This window comes from Neopsephotus bourkii, unplaced genomic scaffold, assembly GCF_033783945.1.
Source record: "Neopsephotus bourkii isolate Nb327-2 ecotype Australia unplaced genomic scaffold, CSIRO-AGI_Nbou_v1 NB_533, whole genome shotgun sequence".
In the NCBI taxonomy this organism is placed as follows: domain Eukaryota; kingdom Metazoa; phylum Chordata; class Aves; order Psittaciformes; family Psittacidae; genus Neopsephotus; species Neopsephotus bourkii.
This window is the reverse complement of record NW_026901034.1, coordinates 775,841-796,264: the sequence shown is the minus strand read 5'-3', so window position 1 is coordinate 796,264 and position 20,424 is coordinate 775,841. Positions and strand designations below refer to the sequence as shown.

The 20,424-nt window shown below is 42.7% G+C and overlaps 1 protein-coding gene across 2 annotated transcripts in view; it reads left to right on the top strand.

The window, feature by feature from the left end:
- Nucleotides 1-2,050: 2,050 nt before the first annotated feature.
- CLUAP1 (clusterin associated protein 1) overlaps nucleotides 2,051-20,424 on the top strand; it is a 61,529-nt gene continuing 43,155 nt past the window's right edge. For both annotated transcript variants that reach the window (XM_061350653.1, XM_061350652.1), the window contains exons 1-4: nucleotides 2,051-2,180; nucleotides 4,275-4,359; nucleotides 7,749-7,928; nucleotides 9,221-9,316. In XM_061350653.1, the coding sequence (XP_061206637.1) occupies nucleotides 2,080-2,180; nucleotides 4,275-4,359; nucleotides 7,749-7,928; nucleotides 9,221-9,316 (462 nt within the window). In that variant the 5' untranslated portion in view covers nucleotides 2,051-2,079. The remainder of the gene's footprint in view (nucleotides 2,181-4,274; nucleotides 4,360-7,748; nucleotides 7,929-9,220; nucleotides 9,317-20,424) is intronic.

Sequence of the window (20,424 nt, the reverse complement as noted above, 5' to 3'; positions counted from 1 at the left end):
AGAGCTGTGGGTGCTCCTTCCGGTGTTTTTCAGTCTCATGATCAGAGCTCCTGCTCCTTTAGGACATCTGAAACCACTGAGCATTAGCGGAGAAGCTGCCATGCTGTTCTTGCTTTATGCCTCATGAAAACTGCTGTTGGGTGTGCGTGTAGGGGCAAACTCGGGACACCAAGAGCCCTTAGGAGGTTTGTTAGGAAGCCGCCGACAGGAGCGGTCGGTGTCAGGTGTGGGCGGGAGCTGACAGGTCTGCTGGCCTGGGGACACTGCTTTCTGCGGGTGTCCCTGGCTCCGCTGCCATGTGCCGCCTGGGCTGTGCAGAACCACTTGTGCGGCCGTTCCATGTACTGCAGTTGCTGTCTCTGTGGCTGTGGCACTCTGGGTGCCCATCAGAGAGGTGTCATTGTAGAGAGGAAGGTTCCTGCTGCCTTCCTGCAGGTCCTCACCCTCTGCTCCCCACGCTCAGCCCTGCAGTCCTCGAGCGCTGGAGCAGACCTGTATGCTGGGCTCCTGTCCCTCCAGAGATCACAGTCCTCGTCTGCAGAGTGGATGGAGGTGGATGTGCCACCTGCAATAGGGCAGCGGGCTGGAGACTGCGTGGATGCAGATGTAATGGGTTATGTGTGCTCAGGCGAGGTGAGGGCATGGGGTTCTGTGCCCCCGGTGACTACTGCGCCGTCCCACAGGGGAGCACGGCCTTCTCCTCCCAGCAGCAGTTTAACATGGCACTGCGTGTTCTTGGAAAGTAACTCGTGATGGCTCGTACCCAAGTAACACATCTAAGCCAGGCTCAGCAAAGCTCCCGCCCCGGCTGGATATCGCCCCAGCCTGTGGGAGTCCGGGGCCGGCTCCCAGCGCTGAGGGAACAGCCATTACGCGCCGGTGTTCCCCGGTTTGGCCCAGGTAGCAGGGACAGCGTGTCCCTCGGTGTCCCCGTCACCCGGCAGAGCGAAGGGGACGCCCAGAGCCCCGCCGAGGCGCCGCGGCTGCTGCGCGGATGCCCTAGGCAGACGAGAGGCCGAGGCTCGACCCTCTCATGGCGCTTCGCCTCCCGCCGCAGTTTGTCCCGGCCGCTGCGCCGTAGGCGCGTTGCCGTGGAGACGAGTTGTTGCGGCCCAGCGCGGCGGCGGCGGAGTTCCCCGCGATGTCTTTCCGCGACGTCCGCGGTGAGGATCCTCGCCGAGGGCCGCGGGTCTGGGGCGAGGGGATGGCACGGGCACGGCAGGCCCCGGCCCCGGTCTCGGCTCCCGGCGCTGGCGCGGCTCTCTGCGGCCTGTTTGATGCTTCAGCAGCCGCGCGGGTCCCGGTGCTCTGTTAAGCTTTCCCCGATAGTTTCATTTATGGATGCAGGAGGTAGCGCGGCCGCTGGTGCCTCAGAGGAGGGCTGCAGGGGTTGTAGCCTTCCTTTAAACTGACTGGAGGAATAACCGCGGGGAACGGGGGCAGCACAGACCCTGCGTGTTGGTGACCCCACAGCCTCCAGTTAATTAACCTCATGGGGTGTTTTGTAGAGAGTTTTGCTGACCTCGATTCTGCCCTGGGAATTGCTTGTCAAAATGTCACCTTTTTACTCAGGCATATTTTCTAGTGAACCATAGAATGGTTTGGGTTGGAAAGGACCTTAAAGCTCATCCAGCTCCAACCCCCTGCCACAGACAGGGACACCTTCCAGTAGACCAGGTTGCTCCAAGCCCCGTCCAACCTGGCCTTGAACACTGCCAGGGATGGGGCAGCCACAGCTTCTCTGGGCACCCTCTGCCAGCGCCTCAGCACCCACACAGGGAAGAGCTTCTGCCTAAGAGCTCATCTCAGTCTCCCCTCTGTCAGGTTAAAGCCATTCCCCCTTGTCCTGTCCCTACAGGTACATGTAAAATGTCCTCCACATTTCCTGCAGCCCCTTGAGGTATTGGAAGACTCTTTTAATCCATTCAGGATTATTATTTTTTTTTTAACAGTACTTTCAACAGGGCATATCTAACGGTAAATGAACTGCCTGCTGTGGCAACCAGCGTTCTTGGTAATATCCGTGTCAATATGTAAGAAGGAATTCCTGGTTTTGCTTGTTTTTCAGATTTTACTGAGATGATGAGGGCACTGGGGTATCCCCGACTCATATCTATGGAGAGTTTCCGTACCCCAAACTTCATGCTTGTTTCTGAAGTGCTCTTCTGGCTAGTGAAAAGGTTGGTGATCAAGCTAGGACATGTTGGGGCTGCTGCCAGGGTGTGGTATGTATGCAAGGGGCTGGTGTGCTGGTGTGAAACTGTTTTAAGAAGTTTAAAGGGGAGCATAATGATACTGAGTCATTCTGTGAGATCTACTTTTATAAATATCAGATAGAAAATGTGGTAGTTAGTTTAGTTCATGGGTTTTTAGTTTAGTTGATTCTATGATTCTGTTATTATACAACAACAAGTAAGTGGCTTAGTAGCCGAAGGAGAACATACTTTGTCTTAGTCCTGGCAGAGCTTCAAAGTATCATAGAATGGTTAGGGTTGGAAAGGATCTTATTATCATGTAGTTCCAACCCCCAGATAGCATCTTTGAAGGTGTGCACACTTGCTCAAAAGCAGCTGTGTGTCTTTCACGTATTCTACAAACTCTGTTACTATTCTGCCTGTATTTGACCCACATTTGCCTCAAAAGGGGCAGGTGAGGACTTGTCAGAATGCAGTTAGTTCTTACCTTGTTGCTACAATTGTCATTGGTTCCACCTGGTATTGTCTGTATGTATGTGTATGTGTATGCCATGTATAAAAACCCCTCAAATGATACAGTACTAATCTACAAGTACCCAGTTTTAGTTTTACACCCACTTAACCCGTTGTCAGACTTCAGGTAAATATTTATGAAACTTGAGGTGCTAATCAAATTATACATAATATTCTTTCTCCTATGTAAATGAAAAAATAAACTAAGTTTTTTCATTTGCTCATACAATTGAAGCCATTTGCCTGCTTGCTATTTCTATCCTATTAGTATCCAGTGAGCTTAATTACTGTCCTGTTAGATGTTTGAATACCTTTGCAATTGTAATAAAATAAGGAAATACTTACAACCATTCAAAAAAGTTACCTAAATGTTCTTTAACATACTGCTGTTACACTGAGGTTCTAAATTACTGTTTTTTTTTGGTGCCTGTAAAAACATACATCAGTCCCCCTTAGTTTGTAACAGTAAAATAGCAGAGCAATTGAAAGAAAACAAATACTGTTTTTAAAATATACTTCTTTAATGAACCTGAACACTTTTAAAAGCTGAAACTTCTGTTATAGATAACTGGGAATGCTGAGCCTAATAAATACTTCACTTTCAGACTAAATATCAACTGAACACTGGCATCCTCTTTTCTGTTATGGGTCAGTTATCCTTGACACAGGCAGACATGTTTTCCAGCTTCTAGAAGCCTTTTAATTACACTTTGAAGCAGATATAGGCTGCTTTGCATATGCCTTGCTCAAATTTCAAATGTGATTTGGGAGCAAAGTTGCTTTTTTGCCTGCCCGAATGCTAAAAATCCTGAAGCTTTTGTTGAGACTGGGAATTTACTGTTGTTCTTACCTGGTTCCTGGAGACTCGTGACTTCCGGAAATTTCTGCACTTCACTAGTGTTTTCTTAAAGGATTTCGCTATCTTTCCATTTGCTTTTTTTGTAAGTCTTTTTTTTTTTTTTTTTTTTACTTTTGAAAGTAATATCTTTAAAACGACATCTAAGTGTGAATGTCTTGTGTATTTTGACTGAGTGGAAAGTAGCATAACCTTTTAAAGGACAAGGTGTCTGGTTTCATTATTACCAACAATAACAATCTAGTACAAGTAACTTTAACATACCACTGGAAAGACTGGGAGCATTAACTTAGTCATATGCCTATTCCAAATATTGCATATTCCAAATCACGAAGCCATTTGTGATTAAGTTTAGTTTGATATATATATGCAGCTTGTGATTTCACTAGTAAATTACTTCTGAAAATAAGTCTTTCACAGACTTGAACCAGCTAAATTTTGCTCCTTTGCAAAACCAACTGAAAAGATGTATCGAGGACCTCACCATGACAGTTCCTTCTGGAGAAGTGTCCAAGGTTTTATAGCTTTTGTACTTTGTACACAAATGCATTCCAGGATCTGGATCACCGAGGCTGCAGCAGGAGCTGAAGATCTATTTCACAGTCTCATATGTGCTTGTCTTGTTTGATTTTTTGCCTCACAAATAAACCAGTCTCTTGAATACTGCACATGTATTTCTTGTCAGAATGTACACATGCTTCTTGCCACAGGTATGAACCTCAGACTGATATTTCTCCTAATGTGGAGACAGAGCAGGACCGGGTTTTCTTCATTAAGGCAGTGGCTCAGTTCATGGTAAGTCTGCCTATGGAGCTGTGCTGGAGCACATTGAAACACTGGTTCCATATTAGCTTTAACTCTCTCTCTTAACAATTTCCTTGCAATGGGTGGCTGAGTATGTATTGTATTCCTGTGCTGTATTGTATTTGGGTTCAAACTTGGACAGGGGGGATTTAGGTTGGATATAAGGAAGAGCTTCTTTACTGTGAGGGCGGTGAGACACTGTCACAGATTGGCTGAAGAGGCTGTGAATGCTCCATCCCTGGCAATGTTCAAGGCCAGGTCGGACAGGACTTGGAGCAACCTGGTCTAGTGGAAGTTGTCCCTGCCTGTGGCAGGGGATTGGGACTGGATGAGCTTTGAGGTCCTTTCAACCCAAACCAGTCTGGGATTCTAGGATTCTATGACACAAATTTTTTTAAAACCATTTAAATGGGTTCAGAAGAGATCCCATCATATTAATAGCATCATATTGCTAACTTTGGATTCCTGATTCTTTTGTATGCTTGAACAGTTGTAACTTCCAAAGTTTTTGTCATGATATAGAAGCATGTATTAGCATTCTGTTGTACGCACCTTGTTACTTGCTAGATCAAGCGTATTTTTTCTCAAATCCAAGCTTTTATCATCTTATGCATAAGCATATTTGAATTGGGGTAGAAACATTTTTAGTCTCATGGAATAAGATAATATTTGCCTTCATGTTTTTCTTGTTATTTTGATGCAGCATGAGCCTTTGCTGTTATGACACACTTGCGTAGTGCTCTTAATCAGGTGGAGAGTATTTAATGGGGCTGCGTGTGGGTGTGGAAACATTGGAAGTCTTATGCTACTGCTAAAGGTTAATTCCTTATACTTTTCAGATTTTTCAAAATCTATTAATATGACATTATAACCAAGCCACTTTTCCCCTTCTGCTTTGTGATTATGCTCACCATGAACTTTCTTAATTCTTGATTTTGCTATGTTCAGAATGTGGTACCCGTCTGTGCATAGTGGAATGCACTTTTGAGCCCTGGAGCATCATAAGACATAGTGAAAGATCAATTTGGTTTGGAGGGATTTACACCCCTCCAAATCAAGCATGTTTTAAAAGAACAAGTATTGAAGCAGAAATAATGTTATGCATACATTTTCCTTTTAATAGCTGATTTTATGAAAGAAATCCCAAGGGTTTTGAGGAATTACATAATATGATTCAGAAAAGGAAACAAATGGAAATTTCTTTAATTGTCTCAGTTAGTTTTGCAAGATGAGGATTATTGTAGGTTTTCAACATTTTCAGAAGGAAAGTTGTAGATTCATTGTGGCATCCGCAGTTACCATCTCCAGTAGCTAACAGCTTTATGCATCCATAGCCAGATGTGAAATATTGGAGACAGATTTGTCTCAGAAGAGAATATCAGGATAGATTAATCATTATGAAATAAAATGGAAGTACTGCTCTCCTTTTACTGAGCAAGGAGTAAAGAAGTAATAATTTTTTACACAAAATACATATCACTCTGTGTTACTGGTAGAGTAACTTAAGAACTCATCAAGTGTGTCTTTTATGGACCCAAAAGTTCCTGAAGTATTTGTAGGGTTGGATTATGTTGTTTTTTAATCATTTGCCCACTGCTGCTGGAAGGTGGAGGAAGGTAGGAAGGAAGGAAGTAGGAAGAGAGTAAGGAGAGAAGGAAGGGTGAAAGAAAAGGAGGGAAGGAAGGGTGGAAGGAAAAAAGGAAGGAGGAAGGGTAGAAAGGAAGGAAGAAGGAGAGAGGAAGGAAGGAAGGAGAGAAGGAAGAAGGGAGGGAGGGAAGGAGGAAAAGGGGGAAGGAAGGAGTTGTGCCGTATCTCTTGTATTCCTCCAGCTCAGAAGGTGCAACATCAGTAACCCCTTCTGGAAGTTTCAGCTTTTCAGACATCTTCCTGCCAGCAGGAAGCACATATAGAGTCAGTTTCCTTTGCCAGATTGAGATTTTGGGATGAGAGGGTCGAGAGGTAAACATTTATTGGAAGTGGAAATCTGATTGTAAAGTCACTAAGTTTGACATGATTCCTACAAAGAAACACAGACCAAGACCTGTGTATCGTTTCCTTTGTTGCTTGAAAAGTTGGAGCTAGATCCATGGTTTGAGATGTGATCCTTTCTCTCTTTAGTTTCACAGGGAATTTTCCTGCAGTCAGTTATTCAATGAAGCTCAGTGCAGAGTGGGCAGAACTTGTACCAAACACAGTCTTTTGTCCCACATTGAAGGTCTTGCAGTGTCACAGGCATGGGGTGTGTGTGAGTTATGGTAACACTGTAATACCAGAGTTGTGTAATACCACCAGTGAATCCTGGATAGAGTCCTTCTGCCACACAGTATTCTCAAGGGGTAAACATTTTAGCAGACAGAAGATGCTGAAAATAAGATGCTAAGTCATTTGGGTGCTTAGTTTTTGTATTCTTTACTGGTGATTCACATTTTATAGAATCCCAGACTGGTTTGGGTTGGAAGGTACTTCAAAGCTCATCCAGTTCCAACCCCCTGCCCTGGGCAGGGACACCTTCCACTAGAGCAGCTTGCTCCAAGTCCCGTCCAGCCTGGCCTTTAACACTGCCATGGATGGGGCAGCCACAGCTTCTCTGGGCAACCTGCGCCAGTAAAGTTGTGCTATCAGGAAGGCTACCTCAAAGTTTTACCTGAAGTTTAGTGTTGGCTCCTTTTGGCTATTTCTTTATAATATAATCTTGTCAGGAATTTCAAGAAGAATGTTTGGGTCATTTCTGTGTCAGATGTATCATTTCTATTATGCTTTTTTTTCTCCTTTAGGATTTCAAAGTATAAAAAGATAATATAGTTTTTAGTGGTTTTTGTTTTGTTTGGTTTTTTTTTTTCCTTATTGGTCTGTCTGTACTTTTGAGAAATGGAAGACAAGGTAATAAAATCAGTAACATGGTAGCAGGAGAAAATGGAAGAGAAAAATAAAATATTCTGAAGGTACTGCTGGAAGAGAAGACCGTTAAATTGGGATAACTGATCTTATTCTTGTAGCTCATTAAGGGTGAAATTTACCTCTCTGCAGCAGCATCACAAGACCTGGGCAGTGCTTACATTCCACTTAATTTGAATATAAGTGGTGCACACGGGTTTTGCTGGTCATTATGCAGGGAAGAATTAATGCATAAATTGAGTTTTTTCATTCTGGCAATTATCCGCAAATGTTCTGACATGCAGAAAGTACACTCATTTCACAAAAATTTCTTCCAGAAACATCAGTAATCTGATAAAGCAAACTTGTGTTTCCAAACAGGAAGATTTAGTTCTGTAAAGCAGAGCATGGTGCCCCCTCAAAAAAAAGCTTTCGAGTGAAGTGTGAAGAGGTCAATGAGGATTTTGTTCTTTGTGACGTAATTAATTCATTCTTTCTTCCCAAAGGCTACCAAAGCTCACATAAAGCTCAACACTAAGAACCTCTACCAGGCAGATGGCTACGCAGTGAAGGAACTGCTAAAGATCACCTCTGTGCTTTATGATGCTATGAATACCAAGGGAGTGGAACACATGAATTTGAGTGAGGAAGACAGCAGCAAGTTCAAGTTTGATCTTGGCTCAAAAGTAAGTAAAACTTGTACTCTTTCTGGGGCAGGGGTTTTGTGTTAACCTATGAAAAGCAAGTTAATTTTCTATTTGAGTCTTAAGTAGAGAATGTTATTGCACGGAAGTGGGTATGGTTGTAATTCATACTTCCTGTAGTTGAGGTTATATGCTACGATTTGGTTTACTCTCTGTGAATTCTCAACCAGAAGCATAATACAAGGCAACAGTGGCACAAAATTGGTTATCTTTGGTTTTGACTGCTGAAAAAATAGAAATATTGGAATAGGCCAGAATAAAAACCATTTTCTAACTACTAACCTTGTTGGCATAGAAGGAGTTCAAAATACTGACTTAAAGTTGGTTTTCAGCCCATTTGCATTGAAAGAAAGGGAAATCCTTCTCTTCCCCTAACAGACGTCAAAGCTATTCAAGTTCTTAAAATGAATTCCGTATCTAGATATTGAAAGAAAACTCAACACTAAGTATGAGGAATTCCTGTTTCTGCTTTTTGTTAGTTTTAGCACCTTTTTTATATGCTCATATTTTTAGTCTTTGATTCCTCTACAGCTATACTGTGTCCTGCCTGCTTGTTAGGCAGCAGTACTGCTGTTCTTGAGAGAATGCCAGAACTGCAGGCAAGTTTTACTCTGTGGAAGTTTGGTGCATCTCTGAAGAAAGCACCTGAAGAAACAATGAAAAAACACTTTTAGGTGGTTAGTATTCATTACCTATGCAATGTGTTAGTCACATACCTTTTGGTATATATACTTTTTACTTTTGAATGTGAAAAAGGTGATGCTTTCCTGTGCCCGGGACAGCACACAAACCAACAACTGGCCAAGTCACTGTTTTAAAGAGGGGTTTTTTTGTGTGTTGTTGGCCTAAAGTGGCTGGGGTTTCACCCAGAAATGTATGTCTAAATGGTACTTCATCTGTCATAGAATCACAGAGTGGTTTGGGTTTAGAGGTCCTTGTCTAAACCCCCTCCCCATGTTTCTTGTAGCCCCCTTAGGCACTGGAAGCTGCTCTAAGGTCTCCCCAGAATCTTCTCTTCTCCAGGCTGAACAAGCCCAGCTCTCTCAGCCTGTCTTCAGAGCAAAGCTGCTCCAGCTTTTGCAGTGTCTCTGTGGCCTCCTATGGACTCTCCAACAGTTCCATGGCTGACTTATGTTGGGGCCCCAGCAGAAGTTGTGCTCACTCTGGTTCCAGTGGACAACTTCATCAATATTACAGTATAATTTTGGCCACTGGGCTGACCTCCTGTGCAATTTTAACATCAATAACAGCAGTTTTACTCTGTGTGTTTCCAGATTGCTGACTTGAAGGCAGCTAGACAGCTTGCTTCCGAAATCACCTCCAAAGGGGCAAGTATGTATGACTTACTTGGCAAAGAAGTCGAACTAAGGGTAAGTGCACTCTGGAGAGTGTATAAGAACTTGTGTTCACTGAGTCCTGCAAAGGGGAAAGGTGAAAAAGTATCACTAATTCTTACCTGCTGCATCTAAAATGAACATCTGTGAGTCTGAAGGAATGCATCTGAAAGTTTGCATTTCCTTCCCACTCATATTCATACTTGGATTGCAGTAACCCTGAGAAAACAGTTTGGCATTTTCTCTTTATCAGGAAACTTAAACACTCTCTGTATAACTGTTTGTAAATGTTAACTTCATATGTATGTTTTAGTGGTGGGGATAGACATGTAGTAAAAGATAAATGATTAATACTGTCAAGTTTTCCAAGTGTAAGGCTCATTAATTCTGTTACAGGAATTGAAGGTGTCACAGTTCTGCAGGGGATGTGTTCTTCAGCTTAGTTGTAAAATCACAGGTTGTTGCATGAGGTCATGGATGTGTCCTGCAACACTGCCCATAAGTCTTTCAATTATTTTCTTAAATGCATTTATCTGCTATGCTGGAGGTTTTTTATTTTCTGAAAAAAAGACATTTAGGGAAGGGAAACCCTGAATGTTCTAGTACTAGGTTTGGAAATCTTCATCTCTGCAATATCTGACCAGGGGGAATTGCACCCTGTAAGAGCTGGAGACTGTGTGCCTTGAGGATTAATGCTGCCTGCTCCTAGTTTAATGGAGCACAGGTGTTTTGAAGGATAGGTCATATAGAGGGAAGATTATCTGTGGGACACTGCCTTTTCTGCTAGATACGTAGGTCAGCATGGCGTGCAGCAGTGTGAAAGGCATTAATATTTAGAAAGAAAGAGATATATGGTAAGCCAGTTTAATACAACATACACAATTGTCACAAAACCATTAATCAGTTACTTCTCATCTTCTATTCTTTGCCTAATTTCTTGGCTTTGATAGAGTTCTCACATTAATGCTACCTAATATGTCAATGTTTGCTTCAGAACATTAAACCCTTTTTTTCTGTGTATCGCATCCCTGAGAATTCTACACTAAAGAGTCGCATATAGGTCAGTAGAAGGCAACATTTTTCAAAAGCACTCAAGCATTGGTTTGAGATTGAGTATTGTTTGATCTCTCTAATTCAAGGCTTTTAGGAGTCCAACTGTCTTGAGAACTGAGCCCTAGAAAAGGGACTTGCACAAGTGCAGTGTGCTGAAACATGAAATGAAAAATCAAGAGATGAGTTAGTGCTTTAGTGCAGCCACTTGTCATTGGGTCCATTAAGAAACCTTCAATGGAAGACTATTTAAAGGTGCAGTTTCTAAAAGGATGGTTGTCTCTTACATACAGTAGCGAGTGCATGTTCTTGTGGTGTAATGACTGAGTGCACCAGATGGGGCTAACTAATCCTATAGAGAGACATGGCTCATATTTTGCAGAAAGGTTTGACAGATGAAATTGCTGACTAAGAATCCTGTCTTGGGAAATATGACCTTTGCTTCTTTCTCATTAGCTCAGAATTTATGTCCTAAAAGCATAAGGTGACACTATGACAGCACAGTCAGAGAGCAGCAGCAGAATTTCATGTTCTGTTCCTTATGATTTGTAACTGGTTCTAGTCTTCTTCAGTGATTTGTTAAACCTGAAGAATCCATTTTTTGAGTTGTGTGTTAAATGGCAAGCTTGGTATGGTACATCAGTGTGTGACAAGTTTGAGACTTGAGCCTGTAGCAAAGCAAATAAGTTTCAGGTTAAAAGCCACAAGATAGCTTCAGTGCAATTTGTCAAGTTTTCTTTTTTTAATTATAAGGACCCAACTCTGTGTTTCACTTGAAATACGAAATATGCTCATCAAATGAGAGCCTTAGAGCCAAATGCTGCTGGTTTCTTCCATTGCTGTTAAGTCTGAGTGCCCATGAAACTCAGTGGAGCTGCAGTTCTTGTCAAGGAGCCAGTGTTGAGTGCAGTAAGGAATTCCTCGCTTTATTTCCACAGGACAAGAGAAAATAGCCTCAAGTTGCACCAGGGGAGGTTTAGATTGATTATTAGGAAACAATTCTTCACTAAATTCATATCAAGCACTGGAAGAGGCTGCTCAGGACAGTGGTGAAGTCACTGTTCTTGGAAGATTTAAAAGATGTGGATATGGCATGTAGGGACATGGAGAGTGATGGACTTAGCAGTCTGGGTTTATGACTGATCACAATGATCCTGTAGGTCCTTTCCAGCATAAACAATTCTGTGATTCTGTAATTTCACACACCTTCCTTGCATCCTTCAGAGAGCTGGCGAGGTAGTCAGGTCACAGGGCTTGCATCCTCTACCTGTCCTTCCCAACTGATTCCAGGTGGGCAGAGGTAGAAGTGCAGTTATTTCTGGCTTCATATGGGAAATTAGGGCTTTGTCTGTGGGTATCAAATTAGTTGCCATTAATCTAAGGTTACTTTTATTAGTTTTTAATGTGAAGATTATTGATTTCCACCGTATATGTTCTTTTGATGTTGCATGGCTAAGTAATACACACAATGAATTGCACTGGTGGAAGGACTGTGCTATTAAAAGGTGGCAGGAGAGCAGTATGGTTTATTTTTGCACAACATTTTATGTCCTTAGACATGTGGCATATACTGAAATGCATTGACAACTGTGACACTGATTTAATGAATTTGAAAACATGGTAGCTTAATGTTCACTGAACCTCTTTTTTTCATTTTTCTTTTCTCCAATCCATCAATTTCCAAATACTTAAATGAAGGATCTGTCTACCTAGGTTTAGAGAGACTGATGATATATCTTGTTTCTGTCGTAAGTGAAGACTGCTTCATTTTCCACTAACTGTAAAAAAAATTGCAAACATTTGGCACTACTGGGTTTTAAGAGGTTCCACTATCCCCACCACTAAAGAGGTTAAGAGGTTCCACTTAAACTTGAGAAGAAACTTCTTCTCAGTGAGGGTGACAGAACACTGGAACAGGCTGCCCAGGGAGGTTGTGGAGTCTCCTTCTCTGGAGACATTCAAAACCCGCCTGGACACGTTCCTGTGTAACCTTATCTAGGTGTTCCTGCTCCGGCAGGGGGATTGGACTAGATGATCTTTTGAGGTCCCTTCCAATCTCTAACATACTGATACTGTGTGATACTGTGTGACTAGGTCTGTTCTCATCATCTGAGCAGCTTTTGGGGAAAAAGTGAGTAAACATTATTTCCTTTAGAAATCATAGAATTACAGAATTCTAGAATATTTGGGTGGGAAGGGACCTTAAAGCCCATTCAGTTCTAATCCCCTGCCACGGGCAGGGACACCTTCCACTAGACCAGGTTGCTCCAAGTCCCGTCCAACCTGGCCTTGAACACTGCCAGGGATGGGGCAGCCACAGCTTCTCTGGGCACCCTGTGCCAGCCCCTCAGCACCCTCACAGGGAAGAACTTCTGCCTAAGAGCTCATCTCAGTCTCCCCTCTGTCAGTTTAAAGCCATTCCCCCTTGTCCTGTCCCTACAGGCCCTTGCCCAAAGCCCCTCTCCAGGCTTTCTGTAGTCCCTGTAGGCCCCAGAAGCTGCTGTAAAGTCTTCTGGAGCCTTCTCTTCTCCAGACTGAACCAGCCCAGCTCTCTCAGCCTGGTTCCAGAGCAGAGCTGCTCCAGCCCTCACAGCATTTTTGTGGCCTTCTCTAGGCTCACTCCAACAGCTCCGTGTCCCTCTTGTGTTGTTGCCCCAGAGCTGGATGCTGGACTACCGGCGATTCTCACCAGTGAGCAAGCAGGTCTTTGCATCTGCCAGAAGTCCTGTGGGCACATTCGCAGGAGCCTGTCAGGAAGCTGCCTTGCTCAGACTTGCTCAGTTATTAGGAAGATAATGAAGCAAAAAAATATTCATAATAAAACTGCTGCTATGCTGGTGTCAGGTGGAAAGATTTCTGACTTTGGAAGATCTCCCTGCCTTGACAGGGGGTTGAGCTAGGGGATCTTTAAGGTCCCTTCTAACTCAAACAATTCTATGATTCTCAAGGTTGTTTTCATTTTATTTACTTCTTAATTAGCGCTAAGAGATGTAATGCTGAAGATAAAAATAATCTGTTTTAAAAATACTTAGCTTGTGCTGAAGGCAGGCAACCTGGAAGGTCTGTTTTCTAATGTTCCTCTTGGCACTTCCTGTGCTTGTGAGCTTGAATGAACTGTTTATTCCCTGTATATCCTCTTGTGTAAATAAAGTAATTTCTGTAATTTTGTAGATTAAAGCTTTTAACAGCCAGATAAAGTGTGTCCCAATCCGCAGAGGATACATTTCTAAGTAAGAACAATGTATTGCTGTGAGTGTTACTGTTACACAGCATCAGCTTCTTCCCAAACTGGTGGAAGTCGTTGAGGATCTCTGGCACTGACTTTAGCTTGTGAATTAAACTCTCAAGAGAAACAAAGGCATTTACATATTGGTGGAGCTGGGATGGCATTTGTTACAACAGGAGGAGCTGCCACTTAGGACATTTATCTGGATGTCTTTTATTTGCAGCTTTTTGATTAAGGAACCCTTCCTTCCTCCCTCTGTATCACAGTATCACAGTATGCTAGAGATTGGAAGGGACCTCAGAAGATCATCTAGTCCAATCCCCCTGCCGGAGCAGGAACACCTAGATAAGGTTACACAGGAACGTGTCCAGGCGGGTTTTGAATGTCTCCAGAGAAGGAGACTCCACAACCTCCCTGGGCAGCCTGTTCCAGTGTTCTGTCACCCTCACTGAGAAGAAGTTTCTTCTCAAGTTTAAGTGGAACCTCTTGTGTTCCAGTTTGTACCCATTGCCCCTTATCCTATCATTGTTTGCCACTGAGAAGAGCCTGGCTCCATCCTCGTGACATTCCCGCTTTATATATTTATATACACTAATAAGGTCACCCCTCAGTCTCCTCTTCTCCAAACTATAGAGACCCAGCTCCCTCAGTCTTTCCTCATAAGGGAGATGCTCCACTCCCTTAATCATCTTAGTTGCCCTGCGCTGGACTCTCTCCAGCAGGTCCCTGTCCTTCTTGAACTGAGGGGCCCAGAACTGGACATAATATTCCAGATGCGGTCTCACCAGGGCAGAGTAGAGGGGAAGGAGGACCCCTCTCGACCTACTAACCACCCCCCTTCTAATACACCCCAGGATGCCATTGGCCTTCTTGGCCACAAGGGCACAGTGTCGGCTCATGGTCATCCTCTCGTCCACTAGGACCCCCAGGTCCCTCTCCCCTACACTGCTCTCTAACAGGTCGTTCCCCAACCTATACTGGAACCTGGGGTTGTTCCTGCCCAGATGCAGGACTCTACACTTTCCCTTGTTATGATTCATCAAGTTATTCCCTGCCCAACTCTCCAGCCTGTCCAGGTCTCGCTGAATGGCAGCACAGCCTTCTGGCACGTTGGCCACTCCTCCCAGCTTAGTGTCATCAGCAAACTTGCTGATAGTACACTCAATTCCCTCATCTAAATCATTGATGAATATATTAAATAATACTGCTCCCAGTACTGACCCTTGAGGCACTCCACTAGATACAGGCCTCCAGCTACACACCTCCCATTGGTGTAGCTTTTTGCCCACTACTTCTGTAGAGATCTGATTTGAGTAACAGCTGCGTTATTCAGTACTCTTTGAAAGTTAACTACAAAAAAATAGTTGATTTGTAATGTTTGGAACATTTTCCATCTGCCACATGTTGGTTCTTGGTATGAGGCACTGTCTGGGGGAAGCCGATAAACTTATTTTCTCTCCTTTCTCAAACTGTGCTTTGATTGCAAAGTTGCCACACATGATTTCTAGTGGAAATTGATAACTTGAAATTGCCAGAACTCTATAGAATTGTTTTCTTCAATTTTTAGCTGTTCTGCTTCTAGCCAAAACCTAATTTATGTGTTGTAAGGAAAAGGGCTTATTGCCAAGTGGGAAGCCAAAATGAAACCTTGCAGCTGTAAGATACAGTTGAATCAGTGCTGGCCTGCATTTTAGATTGCTTTAACCTTAACCATGGTTGTATGCTACGTGGATATAACATTTATGGATGTGCTTTATATAAGTAATGGTTTTGTAGTGACCTTCCAGATAGTATTTAGCCTGAAGACAGCATCAGCTATAAATAGGTGGGTGGCATGTTTCTCCTTGCATTTTGGGGAACAGGTATGTCACTGCATCCATAATTTTGTCAGCTAGTTGAAAGATCTGAATTCTTTTAGTTCAGTTCTAGGCTGTTTTGAAGAGCCATTCTAGTTTGGTAGGAAGAAAATCACATTTGAACCATCTTTTTTTGTCGCAGTGTTTGTCAAAATCAGGTTGTTCATTATTCCCAGCCTTCCTTCATGACGCAAAGTCTAGCCATGTCAAAGTTTTGATTGCATGAGCAAAACGTGCTACCTTAAACAGCAGGACAATGATTTTCCCTATTTTTAGCTATTTAAAATGCCCTTTTTCCTGCCCAGAGAGAGCCATCCTGTATTTCTGTTTCTGGAGTACAGCAGCCACTGCCTTTATTGTGGGTTAAGCCTCGCTGGGAATGGAAATCTGAGTTGTATGACAATGTTTACTGAAATCAAAAGCTTGACCTGAATGAAAAGTTCAGACTGCCTCTTTGGGTGCTATTGCTGAAACACAATGCCTGCTCCTAACTTTGCTGCTCCTTTGCACAATGTTTTCATGTGTCTTTGGGGTCTGAAAGGTGCTGTTGATACTCCTTTCTGTTGCTTTTTCTAAGAAAATCACAACCCTGCCTGAAGTGTTCTTATATGTTATCTATAGGGAAAAGAAATTCTGTTTCCAGTTTTGTTACTAAATGTGGGGAATCTGAGAAGACACCTGACTGGGTGTTTTGCCTTTTTGATGACCCTGCTCTTTTTCTCTTTAAAAAACAAAAAGCAAGCTCCTGCATATGCCTGCTGCCCAAAGATGTTTCTGTCTGTTTCAGTTAGGAAATTCACTTGCAAACCTAGCTCTTGCTCTGCTGGATTTGTTCATTGTCATTTAGCCAGGCTCTGGATGAGACATCACATCACAAGCCACCTCCTGGTTAAGGACCCATTCAGTGACACCCTGTAGGTATGTGAGCTAATCCAGCTTTACCAGTACTGCGTGCCATGAAACCTTACAGAAAGGGAATAAAAGGTGAGGTTTTTAAGGATGCAGGAAGATAACAGTAGGCCCATGCTGGAAATTGTGAGCTGAGAGTCATTTTGTGGAATCAGCTCTTGGAACCAGAAAACCTGTGAACCTGGTGGTGTGTGCTTGGAGGCAACAGAATAGCACACCTTCGTGCTGTCAGAAAGGTTTACGGTTCCCTTTCTTGCCTCAGCAGCCTGTATGCCTACATTTGTAAGGGGATTTTTCTGTTACAAAGCATATGTTCAGCTTACTTGTCTAGGCAGGCCTTCTGATTCATTTTGGTCTGCAGAACAGCCAGTTGGTTCTCTGTCTCAGATGTTCCTGTGTCATGCGTTGTACATGTTAGGATAGCTGGTGTGAAGCTTGGACACTGTCTATCAAAAACAGTGGGCTCTGCATTGCTGAGAAGGGAACTCTTCCTGTTGATTCCCTTTGTGGACTGCTGAGAGGAGCACACAAAAAAGCAGCAGAATTCTCAATTCTCTTGACCTTTAACCTCTTGAGGAGGAAAATAGGCTGTTAGGAAGTATCAGGTTCCTTCAGAAGGTCAGGATTATTTTTCATGTCCCTCCTGTACCATCCAGTTCATACAGAAAGATGTTTAATGATCAATTCCATCCAGTGTCTAAATGTGATTTGTACACAGATGGAGTTTTGAAGGCTTTGAGATCAGTGTAATTTCATGAAATGACTGCAGCACAGTTTTGCTCTAAGGAAATTTTGATGCTAAAACTGCTGCAGTTTGGGCAGAGCTGGCTTCAGTACTGACTTCCCATGTCCTGTGGGGAATGTTCTGTCAGGCTGTGCTCTGTTCTGCTTCATTGGGCAGACAGTGTCTGTGGTTTGAAATCTTTCTTTCTTTGTGATGAAATTCTCATTTCCAAAGAAAACAAAGTTTTCAAGTCTAAGCCAGCCAAGAAATTCATTAGTGCTTCCAATTGGCTTTGTTCAAAGTGAGATTCAAAACTTGAAGAGTTAAAATCTCAGTCTTTCCATGCAACACCAAATATTCAACCGGGAGAATAAGTAATGCCAACAAATGGTGTGTCTTGGGTGCTTTCATGTTTTTTCTTTGATAATTGTCAGCTTTAGTTCATCAGAAATATTTTTTCACTTGGCTTCCCTGATTTTTAATTAGTATTTATCATGTACAGCTATAGCCAGTGAGCTCTTGGACACTTTGAGCAGGAAGCACTGCTAAGTGGTAAACTATCAGCTTGTTCATGAAAACCTCTCTGGTTTTGTGTCTGTTTTCTCAAATTGTAATTATCAGGCACAGTCCTGAACTGTCATGCTTCTGATCTCCTTTCTGTATTTTTCATCTCTCTTGAGAACTCTATTTTTAATAGTTAAAGGAAACCTCTTGAGTGCTATAATGTGTATTCTGATTAGCACACCTAATTGTAAAGAGTACATTATTTTACAAGAAGATGAATGAGACCATATTTTTGAGCTCAGTTTCATTTACACACGCTTTTTTGAGCACAAGGAAGTGTAGTACAGCCAGTGGCAATGTAATATCTGCTATTTGGACCAATTTCAGAAAATTGGTCTTGCCTTCAAGTATACAGCCTATTTTATTGTGCAGATTTAAGCACAAACTTATGAGCCTTTGTGTAAAGCCAGGCTTTAAAAATCTCACTTGTCATGTTACTGCATACTTTGTATTGGATAAGGCATATCCATGAGGAAGAGTTGGGCTGGAGGAGAAATGTGCTTTATTTGCTCCTATGGGGAGTCACAGATAGTCAGAGTGGTTGTGTTAAATTCATTGTCTTTCATTTGCTAATGGCTTAACAATGTTTAAATTGGCCAACTTTGGTGTTTTAAAGTAAATGCTTTTCCCAACATCTTCATAATCTTTGTGGGGTGTTTAGCTTTATCCAGGCATGTTAATATGAGCTGTCTTCCTCTTATTCCTCTCTTATATGGCCATTTGCAGGGTCTTTCCTGAAAAGAGAGATTAAAAATAAAAGTTTTCTCTTTGAGAGTTTTCATGGGGAAAGAGGGAATGGCCCAGTGATGGGTACCCAGGGAAGGTGTAAGAATTTCCAGTAAGAAATTTGTTGACAGCTTTGATAATCTCAAAATATATTTACTTTTCCATTATATTTCCATTATATATTACTAGTCCATTATATTCACTATGTTTTTTACTTAAATTTACTACTCAAAAATGTCAAAATTAGGATAATGGGACTGTTTATACCAGTGAAGTGAAAAATGTACATACGAATGCAGAGTCTTATGGAGGAGCCGTGTGTGTACAGAACTGTAATGGTCCATGTGGATTCTCCTCTCTATCTGTTGGCGTGCAAGCAGGTTAATTGCTCTGACATTCTCCTTTTCTAGTTTAGCCCTGATTCCCCAGTCTGAAAATACAAATTTCAGCCTTTACACTGCTTCTCATTAGCCTGACAAATTTTTCCAAGCAAATGTGACTGTAGGACTGAATCTTGTCTTGGAAAATGGTGTGCATGAAGCCTGTGGTCTGTATGTGAAGCTGCCATGGGTAGAAGAGGGAAAGTAGAAGAGAAGGTGTTAAACTTGTATAAACTATTGTGGCTTAAAAGGGTGGATACTCAGGATTATATCTAAAGCTCATCAGTTACCCTGACCTGACATGCTGCAGTGACTTGTGCATTTTCTGAGGGTATTTTACACTGAAAGGAAATTGGTAAGGAAGTTGGTTATAATTAAAACCTAAGGTCCTTGCTATTTCATTTATCTCCTTTGAAAGTGGGGAGAAAAATAATTTCCTTCCCCCTGCTGAGTGCCCAACTATTCTGTTTGAAGTATTTTTCCTCTGAAGCAGAGATCTTGCTGTTGCCATCAGGACAGAGTACAGTTGGCAGGGCAATGTCTTCACCAGGCTGATCCTTGCTGCCATTTCAGCCCAGGCAAAGTCCTCACAAATAAATAACCTTTTTGTAGAGCTTGTAAAACACATCATGTTCTCAGAATAGCTACTGAGCTTTCTGGTCTTCTTCCAGTACTGTCTGTCTGTGGAGTTATTATGGAATGTGTATTGTTTCTGCTGCTTGGAGCTTGTGTTTCTGTGTGGACAAGGGAATGTTCATAAGCACTTCAAGAAGCTTAGGCTGTCACTGGCACCAACAGATGTAACTCCTTTCATTCTCCCCAACAAAATACTTCTTCATAGAATCATAGAATAGTTAAGGTTGGAAAGGACTGATATGCAACCTGGTCATTATATCATAGAACTACAGACTGGTTTGGGTTGGAAGGGACCTTAAAGCTCATCCAGTTCCAACTCCCCTGCCATGGGCAGGGACACCTCCCACCTCTTCTTTTCTTCTGCTAGGAAAAAAACCCCTTTGTGCAGCATATAGCAGGCTTGCTCACAGAAGTGATCCAGCAGAGGGATAAGCTCAGTACAAAAGCTGCTTTTCTTGGCTCCCTGTTGGGTTCACTGTACAACTCCTTGAACTTGAGTTGGTGGGGAGGGAGCAGGGGTACATGTGCTAGTGTTAGCTATGCAATCTGGAAGGTCTGGCGTGGTAACTCAGCAAAGTGATTGTGTCTGCTTCCAGAATTCATCTTGTAGTGGGGTGGATACAGCCTGTTGCAGTGTGCACAAAGCATTTTTAGAGTCTTAGTCAGAAATTCTCTAGAGAGATGCCATTTCCGTCTTTATCCACCTGTTACCAAACAGTTTGCCAACATAAGATGATTTTAAGGCATTTAGCTGCAAAAATCTCCCCTCTCTTCTACCAGTAGCAAATAAATAGTCCAACATTTTTTGTGTTCAAAGTCAGGTTGAACAGGGCTTGGAGCAACCTGGTCTAGTGGAAGGTGTCCCTGCCCGTGGCAGGGGGTTGGAACTGGATGAGCTTTAAGGTCCCTTCTAACCCAAACCAGTCTGTAGTTCTATGATATAATGCCCAGGTTGGATATCAGAGAGATATCCCTAAGCCCATCTGTCCACAAAATTGCTGAGAGTGGAAGGTTCTTTTTCATCCTTTGGGATCTCAGTTGGAGTATTGTGTACAGTTCTGGTGTCCTCAACA